This window comes from Macaca thibetana, chromosome 12 (assembly GCF_024542745.1).
Source record: "Macaca thibetana thibetana isolate TM-01 chromosome 12, ASM2454274v1, whole genome shotgun sequence".
NCBI classification, from domain to species: Eukaryota; Metazoa; Chordata; class Mammalia; order Primates; family Cercopithecidae; genus Macaca; species Macaca thibetana.
In genome coordinates this window covers 35,898,236-35,912,125 of record NC_065589.1, presented here as the reverse complement: position 1 = coordinate 35,912,125, position 13,890 = coordinate 35,898,236, and the positions used below count along the sequence as shown (strand labels likewise).

The 13,890-nt window shown below is 38.8% G+C and overlaps 1 protein-coding gene across 1 annotated transcript in view; it reads right to left on the bottom strand.

Annotated features, from left to right (window-relative positions):
* Positions 1–13,545, bottom strand: part of DYTN (dystrotelin) — a 72,144-nt gene extending 58,599 nt beyond the window's left edge. The window contains exons 1-4 of the mRNA XM_050752248.1: positions 13,419–13,545; positions 10,271–10,334; positions 3,808–3,882; positions 614–815 (exon numbers count right to left, since the gene is read on the bottom strand). Of these exons, the coding sequence (XP_050608205.1) occupies positions 614–815; positions 3,808–3,882; positions 10,271–10,289 (296 nt within the window). The 5' untranslated portion in view covers positions 10,290–10,334; positions 13,419–13,545. The remainder of the gene's footprint in view (positions 1–613; positions 816–3,807; positions 3,883–10,270; positions 10,335–13,418) is intronic.
* Between the last annotated feature and the right edge of the window lie 345 nt (positions 13,546–13,890).

Sequence of the window (13,890 nt, the reverse complement as noted above, 5' to 3'; positions counted from 1 at the left end):
TTTATTCTAAAGGATGAAGTCTACTGAGTCAAGGATACATAAGGTAAACCAAATTGAGGAGGGGGCAGAGGAATTGAAACCTTACAGCTCACAAAACACACTCACCCCTACCACACACTAGCAGAACTATTGACTTCAGAGTATATGTAATCAGCCCTTTGACATGGTCTACACTGGTTTATAAGTTACTCATCCATGTGCAGTATTTTCATCCTTATTCTAGCTAAATAAAAAATTGATAATAGTTTACAAAGAAATGAGCAAAGAAGCTAGCAGTAACAAGAATCAAGTGTCGCTTCTCACATGTATGTATAGAAGTGTAAACGCTCTAGCAAAAGGTGTGTATGCTTCTCTAGAGTAGGAATGAATTTGTATGAAGGAAAGAATAATGTGGAATTCTCCCCCTCTTGTTGCTATCCATGAGTCATTTATATTCATAAAGCCGATGGGCATTTACTCCTTTGTTCTACTCCTGAGGAATAAATTAGTGAAAAACAAAGAAGGCTTCTTATATACCAAACCTCAAGCAAATATCAGCCAGCACCAAATGGTAAATGACCACTGGCAGCTAAACATTGCCTTTGAGGTCACAGCGCGACGTCCACACCCTTACCTGTTGCACATTGTCGTGAGAAGGCTCAGAGTGAGTTCGGGAGCTCTGGGATGCACCTGCCCTGGGTTTTCCTCCCTGGCCTTCTGAAACAGCTCTTGGAGTGCCTGAGAAAGCTGCTGCACAGAAAGGGAGTGCTTGCGAGCTTCCCAGAAACTTGGACGCAGTAGGACCTGCTGAATCAGGGAGCTGTCAATCAAGTCCACTGTAGGAAGCAAATGAAGAATTGAGCCTTATTTTCTGATGGGAACAAAAGGCTTCAAATGAAGTAAATGTCATTTAGTGTTTTATAATTAAGAACTTTTTATGGTCGTTATTTTCTTTTAAGGGGAATGAAATACGACTACTATTTGGACATATATTCCTTGTGCATAATTCAGGCGTTACTATTCTACCAATTGATTTGATTTTGGAAAAGTGCTAAAAAAAAGATTTTAGTAAAGCATAGTTGTAACATTATTACAGTACGGTTTCAAGGATGTTGTTTTATAGAAAGAAGTTAAAAAGGGAAGTGAGAAACGAAAAATACGCTTTCCAAGAAAGTTATGACACTGTGATGAAAAGTTGGGGAAAACATTTTTATACTCTTCATTAAGTGGATTGAATAAATTTACCTTTCCTGTTCAAATATAGTTTTTCTTGTCTGCAGCCCAGCTTCAGAAGCAATATGGTGTGTTAAAAAGCAATTGCCATAGTTAAATAAAAAGCAGTGATCTTTATAAAAGAGCAGTTACTCTTCTATAAAAATCTTTAGGCTAAAGAGTCTGAGAATTCCGCAACTCAGTAATATCACTTTTAACAATCTTGGTTCCATCAGTATTATTATCTAGAGAAGGCACTTAATAAAACTAGAGCAGCTTACCAAAAATAATGGTTTATTTCTTACACTGAATATTTTTTAACCACCTTCTCCTAAAATTTTTACAAGGCAATGAATAGAAACAAGAATGTAATAGAGCTAACCCCATAGCTTCTTGCAGAGAGAGGATGACAGATAAAATTAATAAACAGCCACTTGCGCCATCTGAGAGGTGGGGATGTCAACAGCGCCAAGAGCTCCTGGCATTTAAAACGCTTCAGCCTGTGAAACCATAAAACCCTGGGTTTCTCTCTACTTCGTAAATCAACCTCAGATAAGAAATCTAGCAAGTATAATAAAAATTTTTATTTGTTCTCTGATATTGCTTTTAAGGGGAGAGTCTAAGGAACAGAGGAGCAAGTTTCAGAATGTGACTTAAATAAAAACTCGGCTGCAGGTGCTGAAGGCTGTAAACTCTTTTATCATTAAAACCTGTCACCTGAGCCAGGCATTCTGAACACAGGCCGATTTCATCTCCTGCTGAGAGTTCTATATTACACCAAACCAGATAATAGTGGTGTCCATTAATCTCACCACAAGATTTATACAGCGATGTGTTCCAGATCTTCCTATTTGGAGCTCATGTTATGCTTTATCTTGGTGTTTGGGATTTTCTGTTTTTAAATTTTTGTTTGGATATCTTTTTACTAGGTAACATTTTTCAACCACTGATTTTGTGTATTGTTAATATTTCCCATGAGTATTATTTATATTCACTGTTTCTGATGCCAGAGATAACAAAATGTTGAAAACTATGCATCCTCAAATTACACTGTGGTACATACTCAGGCATTCATGATGGGGACACGTGAACAATTGCTGCTAACTTTCTCTGAGAGAGAAATTCTCCAGGAAAATAGCATAATTGGGGGTAAATTTTTAGCCTTTTATTGGTTCCTGGAATAATAAATAATAGTTATGAGTTTCTTTATCTAGAGCAGTAATCTACATAAAACTGTTTTTAAAACCAAAAATTTCTTCTTCAAAGGAACCTGATACAGAAACATGGTATGAGGCCAGGCACGGTAGCTGATGTCTATAATTCCAGCACTTTGGGAGGCCAACATGGGCAGATCAGTTGAGCTCAGGAGTTCAAGACCAGAGACAGATGACTACTAAAAATACAAAAAATTAGCAGGGTGTGGTAGCGCACGCCTGTGGTCCCAGCTACTTGGGAGGTTGAGGTGGGAGGATGGCTTGAGCTTGGAAGGCAGAGGTTGCAGTGAACTGAGATCTCGCCACTGCACTCCAGCCTGGGTGACAGAGTGAGACCCCCCCAACTTACACACACACACACAGATACACACACACAAGGAAACACAGTATAGAAAATAGAGAAGGATGGAGCTGTTTCTGTTGAGGATGTGGTCTCCAGATCTTCCCACCTTGCTTGCAACTCCTCTTCCCACCTGGCTAACTCTTTTGTGCCCCACGCCACATTCACATGTACTTTGTGAAGCCCAATTTGAAAACCACTGCCCTATGTAACGTTTTAGGCAGGAGGAAAAATATTTTAAAATGTCAGCCTTCAGTAGAAATGTCACATATATAATGTAACTTAGGTCTGATATGATAAATTTCAGAAAACATTTTACATGAAGTGATTTTTCTTTCATGCAGTGAGAAATCAATAACTTTAGATAGGCTGAATGCCTGGTATTTTTCATAGCTTGGACCCAGTTTATTTTCCACCTTGGACAATTTTCACAGGATACATGTTTTTACTACATTTTACCTTATTTTGCCTAGATAACAGTATGAGAAAAGAAAAGAAAACCATACATTCAAACAGATATAAATTTAATGCAAAAGGGACAGTTCTCAGGGAATTCTCGAGATAATTTTAAAATTCACGGTCCATGGGTTATTTATTCATTTGTACCTACTTTTGCATGTTCATATACAGATTACAGGTACAACTTGAAAACGCAAATCTTATGTGGTAGATGGAATTTTACATTTTTATGCTTAAATCTAAAAGTACAGATTTGAAACTACCTTTTTTTTGTAATTTTATTTTGTGTCCATATTGGTATCCTGAAAAGGAAACCAAAAACATTTTCTAGAAGAAGCCAAGTGGAGAAAATATTTAAAAAATTAAAAATCCTCATCCACATTCATTTTCTATCGCTCATCAGCAAAACTACACATGGGTTGCAAGCACGCGATGTTTTCCCATCCCTCCACCTTCTCTGTTGCGAATGGGCTGAATGCACAAATCCAGACTTCCGGAATCCAGCAGTCCATGGCATGGGGGAAGTGTTTGTTTTCTCTATGAATTTTACATCACATATCAAGCTCAGATTATTTCAAATATTTCAAGAGAGCCTATACTTACACTGGCACAGAGTTTGCACTGATCGTAATTTGAAGGCTGTTCTGTAAATGGAATTCTCAATACTATTAAGAGCATCTGTAAAGAAAACATAAAATATTATGAATAAAGTACTGTCTCATTATATAAATCCCACATCCTGGAAGGAAATCCTAGAGATCAGATAAGCTTACTTTATTTTGCAGGTGAGGAAATTAAGGTTTAGAGCTCTTTTTTCTTTCTGTAAACAAATAATAATAGACTTACATTATTCTAGGGCTATGGGTGAACCTAGTTTACCTTCTCAGTCCACCAAAAAGTGGGGAATATTCCATCAATCTGTCCACTTTTTATATAAAAAGTCAATGGCCTTTGAAACAAACAGGATAAAAAAACTACATGTAAAATATAAATTCAAGTTTGCAAATAGATTCTAGTTATACGTGGACACATGTATTTATGCATAAATGAAAAAGACCCCAAAGTTATCCATCTACTCATGCATTTAGCCAATATTTATTGAGCCCTTACTATATGGCCCTGGCATGATTCTAGGCCCTTGAAATAGAGCATTCAACTAGACAGATAAAGATGGCCATCTTTGTGGAGCTTAACTTCTAGTACCATCCACCAAACTGTTAACAGTGGACATCTCTGAGTGCTTGAATTATTAGTGTTCATGGTTATTTTCTCTCTACTCAGTATTACCTAAATTTTCTATAAAAAGTATATGCTATTTTTATAATAAGAAAAGAATTATTAATATACCTTCGTTTGAGAGTTACCGCCACCAATAGCAGTACAACAACAGCGAGCATTCCTGAGCCCTTCTAGGCACTGAGTGTGTGTTTGCCCATTTCACAGTGTAAAGGAGGGGAGAGAGCTCTGGAGCCAGCTATACTTAGTTCTGTTCCTTCGTTTTTCTTAAAATGAGTTACTTTTGATCTTCAGTTTCTTCATCAGATGAATGGGAATTACAGTACATTCCTCAAAGGGTATTTGCACATTTTAAATAAGAAAATATAGGCAATATACTTCCTAAATTGTTTCTGTTACCTTTCTTAAGGACCCACAATTTTAAATTTTTTCCAATGCTCCAAATTTGATTGTTATTTAATTTAAGAGATAACAACATTACAACAGAGCTTTCTGTTGCTTGACTGAAATGATCAGTCTTCATATCTAGAAAAAATAACTATAGAGATCTCCCTATTTAGTCATATTATCTTTAATGTTATTCAATAAAGCTATATAAGATCATACACATTAATAGCTTAGTTTGTTTTAGGCAGTTAAAATGGTCTGTTCTAACTGATTATTGTGGTATAAACCAGTGGACCTTAAAGTACAGTTCCTGGACCAGCAGCAGCAGCAGCAGCATCGCCTGGGAACTTGGGAGAAAAACAATTTCTAACAAAAATCTAAGAAGTCTCTGACACCAGAATCTAGGGGTGAGAATCTAGGGGGCAACCTGAGTCTTAGCAGGCCCTGGGGGTAAATCTGATGCAAACGAAAGTTTGAAAACTACTGGTATACCAGTAAGTTTGAAACTTACTGGTATAAAGGGAATTTATTGCTTCTGCTTTTTATGACTAGTTTGATTATTGAAGGTCTTTGTGACAGCGGTTTCAGTGGAGTCAGGGGGGTCAAAATCCAATTGCAGAGGATTGAGCACTGAGTGTAAGGTGAGGAGAAAACATACAACCAGACAACTTTTTCAAGATCTTATAATGTGAAGGGAAGACAAGAGAGCCACAGCTAGAACAACACATCAAATCGAAATTGGTTTTCAAAGGCAGGAGAAATTCCAGAATGTACGTATAGGTCAGGGAGGAGGAGCCAGGAGAGACAGAGTGGGGTTGAGGACTCAGGAAGTAGGGAATCCGGGTAGTATACGACGTAGCAAAGTCCTTCTCAGAGGGCACGTGTTCCCCTAGTCACCCAGCATCCATTTTTCTTTCTCCAGGTGAACCACCTCCCCTAATCTGAGTCCATGAAATTCCAGTAGTGTCAACTGCAACTCTCCCACTTCCACAGGGGCACGTGTCCAGCCCATCGGTGAGAGCATCATCGCACTCCCCAGAGGTGGGTACACACCAAAGTCAGGCGAGGAATGTTCCAATGAATCTGGGTTCAAGGACTCTTGGTTCCAGTTACCAGGGAAGCAGACTTTTTTTTTTCTGGACTGGAATTTGGAATTGTAGATTGGAGCAGCAATCACTCTCTTGTCAGGTTGTGTAAAAATGTGAAAGTTAGCCTTTAGGAAGTGGGTCTGGTGTTGGCTTACCTGGGCTCCTCGTTCATTTTCCATGTTGCACTGTAGCACAGCTTGCCTTGTTTTCTCATTTTCATTGAGAATGAAATCAACACACAAGGGCGAGCAGAGATGAACTTAGAGATGGAGAAAAATTGCTTCCTGGTGACAGTGTCCCAGCCCAGGAAAGCTAGTCCTTCCTTTGGTTATTTAATTTACTTTCATTTGTTTTAATTAACAAATAAATATTGTATATATTAATCATGCACAGCATGTTTCAAAATATGTATATCTTGTGGAATGGCTACATCAAGCTAATTAACATATATATTATGTCACATATTTATTTTTTGTGGTAAGACTATTTAAAATCTATTCTCTTAGCAATTTTCAACAATATAATACATTGTTATTAACTCTAGTCACCATGCTGCACAGTAGATCTCTTGATTGGGTTATTAACTTTATAAGGTAACAGCCTCTTTGAGGTAAGTTTAATGCCACAATCACTGAAGTATTGCTAACTGCTCCCATCGCTGCAGTAGAGAGAGGGCGGAAAACACACAGGTGAAGGAATTAGCTTTGGTAAGAAGCCATCTCTCATTCCCTGAAAGGACTTATAAAAGGAGATGATGGGCTGGGGAAATGGCCATGTCTGAGAGCTTCTGTTTTCTTTGTAAAGTTGGGGGCATGTTCACACACTTAGAGTTAGGAGGAGGTGGTGGGGTAGAAAACTTGAGGAATAGTGAAGATTTGCACGGTTATAGTGAAGGGTGAAAGAGGAAATCAGTCAAAAACTTTGGAAAGAACTGCCAAGCAGCTGTGCATCTCCAGTATTTCCGGTGATAACCAATTCCAATTAGAGTTTACACCCAGAAACGCTCATTCTGAGGCAAGGATTTCACACACAAGCAAGCTCTGAGGCCAAGACTTACTTGTATAATTATGATGCCCAGAGGAAGAAGTCCTGAGGAAAATGAAACTACTTTCAAGTGTAATGTCAGCTGATTAACATAAAACTCAGGCAATAAGGTGTTAGCAGGGTGTGCTGGGGAGTTTTGTGACTGGAAACACAGCCTAGAAATAAACCGAAAGAGAGAGAGAGAGACAGAGAGAGAGAGAGACAGACAGACAGGCAAAGAAAGAGAGTAAGACAGAAGACAGACACAGTGGGTCTCCAGCCTTGGAACAGGCCCTGAGCAAAAATGAAACAAGGAACTGCTTGGTGTATTTCTTTGATTCAAACATATGTGGCAAGGTAATTTGTGGTGACATTCATTTTTGTCTTGTTCTTGCAGCAAGGGGAGAATTTGAAGAATGGAAAGGCAATGTTTCTGTGTTCATCCTGTAAGTCTAAGCTGTTTTCACTCCTCTGGGAGATCTAACAATGTCTCTGTGTTTAAGGGCCACTCTTTTTCTTTTTTTTTTTTTTCTTTTTGAGATGGAGTCTCTCTTTGTCGCCCAGGCTGGAGTGCAGTGGCACGATCTCAGCTTGCTGCAAGCTCCGCCTCCTGGGTTCATGCCATTCTCCTGCCTCAGCCTCCTGAGTAGTTGGGACTACAGGTGTACACTGCCACGCCCGGCTAATTTTTTTTTTTTTTTGTATTTTTAGTAGAGATGGGGTTTCACCGTGTTCCCCAGGATGGTCTCAATCTCCTGACCTCGTGATCTGCCGGCCTCCGCCTCCCAAAGTGCTGGGATTACAGGCATGAGCCACCACATAAGGGCCACTCTTAAAGTCACCTCCACTCAGGCCTTCATATGAAAAGATGGACAGGCCCATGAAAGAATTAATCTGGAATTTTCCTGGAGGTGGAAGAGAGCCTGATGCCTAGACAAGAAGTTGGGAAATGTCTGACTAAGATTGGGTTTAGGAGGTGTCTCCAGGGCTGCCCTTCCTAGCAGACCCCTGAGTGGAGGGATGGCTGCATGGTGTAGCCAGGGAGGCCAGCCACAGGTGTGACGAGGACTTCTGTGTCCAGTCTTGATATGGAGTCCCATGTCTTCAAGTAGAATACAAAGCCAAAGGCAGAGAGCATCACAAGTGGTGGTCACAGTGGACTTCAATCAGGGCCTTGACCAAGGTTCAAGGTAGCAGCCTTAGAGCTTTCTGTTTGTCTCCCAGGGATAGTTCCCTCCCAAACTTAACTCAGCCTAAATTTCATATCAAGGTACAGTGACTTGATTTTGATTTAGGAAATGATGTGTCTTGCCCTTGAGTGTTGTGGGGTAAAGTCCTGGCTGTTACACGTAAGATACTGAGTGCCAGGCGCTGTGCGGAGCCACAAAGGGGATTACAGTGCTGAACCAGGCCAGAGCCGTCCCAAAGTAGTGAGAGCATGCCACAGGCCTCTCTCTGAACGTATATTGATCCAACAGTCAGCATATGATCATGAATTAAAGACCCCTACCTCAGGTGAAGCGGGCTGTGCCTTAACATTGTCGCCCAAACAAGAGAGGTGGTTTAAAATCCCTCTACATGTTTTCCTTTCTTTTTCAAGAGGTGCAAACATATTTAAAAAAAAAAAAAAACAAAAAAAAAAACAATTTTTTGCTCTAAATCTTTTGTTATTCACCATTTCCTTAGGCTTTAAAAATGCTTAGTTTTCAAATAAGACAACAATGTTAGAGAATGGGAGATGTCAGAAACTCCTCTGTCCTATGTCTGCAGAAAAAAACAAATTGAGAGTAGGCATAATAGGGTGGAAATAATTTACAACAGTGTAATACCCAACATTTCTTTCCTCTGGAAACTGGCCAGTGTTTATGCCCTGGTTCCTCTCAGATGCACCAAGCAGATACAGAGAATCAGCAGACAAGGGGCTCTGCAAGTTCCCAGATGCTGCTCTCGGTGGAGGAGCGACTCTGTAGCTGCTCTACCATCTGGCCATCACTCTCCTGTCAAGTTATGCTTTGCAGCATCATCTGATGAAGTTATGCAGCATAACACAGCAAGCTGTGATACAGTGCAACATGGAAAATGAATGAGGAGGCCAGGTAAGCCAACACCAGACCCACTTCCTAAAGGCTAACTTACATTTTTTTTTGATAATGCAAAAAGCAAAAACAAAAAAAAACAGACTAAAGAAAGGAAGAAATTACCAAATGTATCATGCCCAAAGCTATGAACAAAGTAGTTTTAGATGCTTAAAGAAATAGTAACACAAGCTACATTTCTTGTTCATGGAAGCAATATGATTGGGAAATATCTTTTGACCGGGATTCTTGTTTTTGCTTAGCTCCATCAGTATATTTATTTTCCACAGATACTAAGGTGGATGTAATACAATTCTTTCAAATGTCCATCATCTACTTTGATGATCCAAAATACATGCTTTAGACCAGTGGTCCTCAGAGTGTGGTCCCAAGTCAGCAGCATCAGGTCATCTGGGAAACTGTTAGAAATGCACATTCCTGGACTCTTCCCCAGACTCACAGAATCACAAACTTTGCAGCATATTAACAAACCTTTCAGGTGATTCTGATGCATGCTAACTTTGAGACACACTGCCTTAGAAAAAGAAAATTGAGAGTTGAATGGATTACCTATTGCTTTGTGTAAAGCGTATTAATATGAGAGCTCAAATTTGGAAAACCCAAAGGTATTGGAATTATTTATAATGTTGTTTTAGATAAACAACTAGGGATCATACAGAATTTCATATAAAACAAGTAAGATAACAATGTAGATTTTGGTTAGGGGAGTAAGGCTGCAAATAGATCTAGCAATAGAAATGCCACAGATCAGTTCTTGGCATTCAGCGAAGTTAGAAGAAAGGGGAACTAGTTTCTCCATATCCACTTATAAAATTTTCATATAGTGACAACCGTGAGGCCTTTCTCCCAACTTGAACCACACAGTACTGTGAACTTACCCATGACATTAAAATATATATGATAAGTTCATTTTAATAGTAAACTATGAATATACATAAAACTAAGGCAATAGTTTGTGTGTATTTGAACAGCAATTCAAATGTAATTATGTTGACATCAAGTCTTTTGTTAGATTATTTTTGGTGCTTTCGAGACAATAGACCAAATATTCTTCAGTACATGGTGGATTTCTGTTTAGAAGAAAGAGAAAACCACTTTAATCAAATAACAGTTTCTTTTCAGCCAGAAATTTGCCAAATGTTTACTCTTCTTCAAATCAGAGGTCTGAAAATATAACATCTGTGCCTAATTTTTCTGTTTACAAACTATGCCCATAAACTTGACAATAATACTCACCTTGTTTATCTGGATCCATTTCACAAATTTCCTGGAATGACAGATGGCAGGTGGGTCCCTGTAACTAGAAATGAACCAGTATTTTAAGCAGAAGGTTTTGCAGCAGAGGAATGAGGCCAGGGGAACAAAAAGGCAACTAAACAAATCATTTTACCTGTGGAAAGTGACTGCAAGGTGTTCAAGGAGACTGAAATATCTTGGGAGGAAAAAACAAGGAGAAACATAGAAGTAGAGGCTCTCGATACTGGCCACGCTTCTCGGAAAACTGAGAACAGCTCCTGAAACTAATACCATGATGACTTAGAGCCTTTGAGGCATTATAATTTTAAGAGTGGACTGTATTCTTACTTTAAGATGATATCAATTTACTTGAACTTTAAGAACAAAATTTGAAACTCTCAATTCTTAAATTTCTAATAACACTATGCTAAATAATTCTACATATTAAATTTCTAACAAAAGCTATCAATTTGTCACATATATGCATATATACATACATTATGTATATGTATACATAGGATTCTGTTAATAATTTTTAAAAGAGTGGTCAATTAGCTACCTTTGTTAATTGTTTCATGTTGCAACTATTGTTCAAACAACACACACACGAAAGATTTGTGGAAAATGTGTATTTTGAAAAAACTAGGCAAGGATTTCAAAATTTTTTTTGTACCAAAATAAACTCACACTATCATGTTGAAGCATGTCTGAACAGGATTTAGTCTGAAGCACTAAGAAGGATAAGGTTACCAGTTTGAAAGTAGCTCTTAGAGCAACATGAATTCTAAAATGGAAGCAAGAACAAACGTCAAATTTATGGTGAAGCTTGGGTGGTAAAATAGTGAAATAATTGATGCTTTACAAAAAGTTTATGGGGACAATGCCGTATGGGGACAATGCCCCAAATAAATCAGTAGTTTACACCATGGAATACTATGCAGCCATATAAAGGAACAAGATCATGTCCTTTGCAGGGACATGGGTGGAACTGGAAGCCATTATCCTCAGCATACTAATACAGGAACAGAAAACCAAAGACTGCATGTTTTCACTTATAAGTGGGAGCTGAACAATGAGAACACATGGACACAGGGAGGGGAACAACACACACTGGGGCCTGTTGGAGGTACAGGAAGAGGGAGAGCATCAGGATAAATAGCTAATGCATATAGGGCTTAATACCCAAGTGTTGGGCTGATAGGTGCAGCAAATCACCATGGCACACATTTACCTGTGTACCAAACCTGCACATCCTACACATGTATCCCAGTACTTAAAATAAAATTAAATTTAAAAAAAAGAAAAGACAAAAGAAATCAGTAGTTCACCGAGAGATAACTCATTTTGAGAAGGGATGAGATGATGTGGAAGATGAAACCCACAGCAGCAGACCATCCACATCAATTTGCAAGAAAAGAATGAAGTTTTTCTTTAAAGAAAAGTGAATGCTGTAATTTAAGAGGACAAACAACAGAAGAAACAATAGCCAACTCCATAGATAGCTTAACTGATTGAGCTTACACAATTCTAACTGAAAAACTGAAGTTGCGCTAGCTTTCTACTAGAAGGGTGCCAAAACCATTGCACATAGATCAGCTGCAGACAAAAGCAGAGTCAGTGGAAATTTTAAACATGTGGGACCAAGATTCTGGAGGCTTTCTTTGAAGAATTGTAACAAGAGATGAAACATCGCTTTGCCAGTATAATCCTGAAGACATAGTACAATCAAAGCAATGGCTACCAAGAAATGGAAGTGGTCCAGTCAAAGCAAAAGCAGACCTATCAAGAAAAAAGGTTCTGGCAACAGTTTTTGGGATGTTCCAGGTATTTTGCTTGTTGAAGGGCCAAAAGAATAATAACATCTGCTTATTATGAGAGCGTTTTGAGAAAGTTAGCCAAATCTTTAGCAGAAAAACACCCAGGACAGCATCACCAGCGAGTCCTCCATGACACTGCTTCTGCTTATTCTTCTCATCACATAAGGACAATTTTGCAAGTGATTTGAAGAGAAATCATTAGGGATCCACCTTACAATTCTGATTTGGCTCCTTCTCTCTTCTTTTTGTTTCCTAATCTTAAAAAATCTTTAAAGGGCACCTAGTTTTCTTCAGTTAACAATGTCAAAAGGACTGCACTGACATGGTTAAATTCTCAGTACCCTCGATTCTTTAAGGATGGACTAAATGGCTGGTATTATCACTTACAAAAGTGTCTTGAACTTGCTAAGGCTTATGCTGAGAAATACATTTGTTTTTATTTTTATCTTTTAATTCCTTTTTTCCATGAATTTTTGAAGTCTCTGTGTGTGTCTAATATATATTATATATATATATATTCATTTTCAACAAAAAGAATGGGTTATGGTATAAGAAAAGGCTTATTAGTTCTCAGAAAAAGATGTAACATGGGTACATAACTACCTGTGTTATCATGGGTAGTTTAAAACTGTTTTTAGAAGTTATACGATAATTAAATTTAAATAATACTTTACCTCCCTTCTAATGAATGAATGGATTAGAGCACAAGTTATTTGGGCAGATAAATAACATTTTACAAAAAGCAAAATTAAAGAAAAATCTGATTACTTTCATTCTTTAAAAATATAACAGCGGCCAGGAACAGTGGCTCTCACACCTGTAATCCCAGTACTTTGGGAGGCTGAGGGAGGCAGATCACCTGAGGTTAGGAGTTTAAGACCAGCCTGGCCAACATGGTGAAACCCCATCTCTACTAAAAATGCAAACATTAGCCGGGCGTGGTGGTGGGCGCCTGTAATCCTATTTGCTCAGGAGGCTGAGGCAGGAGAATTGCTTGAAGCCGGGAGGCTTGAAGCCGGGAGGCAGAGGTTGCAGTGAGCCAAGATGTACCACTGCACTCCAGCCTGAGTGACAGAGCAAGACTCTGTCTCAATAATAATAATAATAATAATAGCAATAGTGTAACCTAAGACTTCCCAAAACCTAGCAAGTTTCCATATATATTCAAATACGATTTTTTAGAAAAGTTGTAGCATGAGAAATCAGTTTGGAACTCTTCTTGGTGTAGAAATTCCTGAAGTTCCCGGGTAGGCCTAGAAGCATCCAGCCTCCCGGCCAGTCAACAGAACAGCTGAAGATATGATCTATCTGCCTCCACACCAGGTCCTTACCTTTCTTAGTTTCCCCAGAGAAGCCTTCTAGTCGAACCTCCATAAAAATGACTCGGCAGTTCTGGAAGACAGAAACTGAGTGAAATCAGGTTTCCAGATATAGCATTCCCATGCAGAGTTGATTCTTCTTCTGGCTGTCTAGCAATTGTATGCAAAACAGTAATCTTTGAGGCTGCACTATTTTTAAGGGCTCACAGAAGCACATTCATTAACAATAAAGATCCTGAATAATTTAAGGCTACTCCCACATCTCTTATTTCAAAGGGCCATTTTCATATCAGTTTCATGTGTAGGAGAGGCAGGTAAAACTTCTGACTGCTGTTGAGAGGAGGGTATAGCACAGTCAGCAGCAAGCAGTCAGAAGGGCTCCATGTCCCACATAACCGCCACCTTCCAAACCAACTCAGATAGGAGTGACCTAGGAGTGGAACTGAAGTCATTTTATTCTTTTATAAACACAGAGATATGGTTA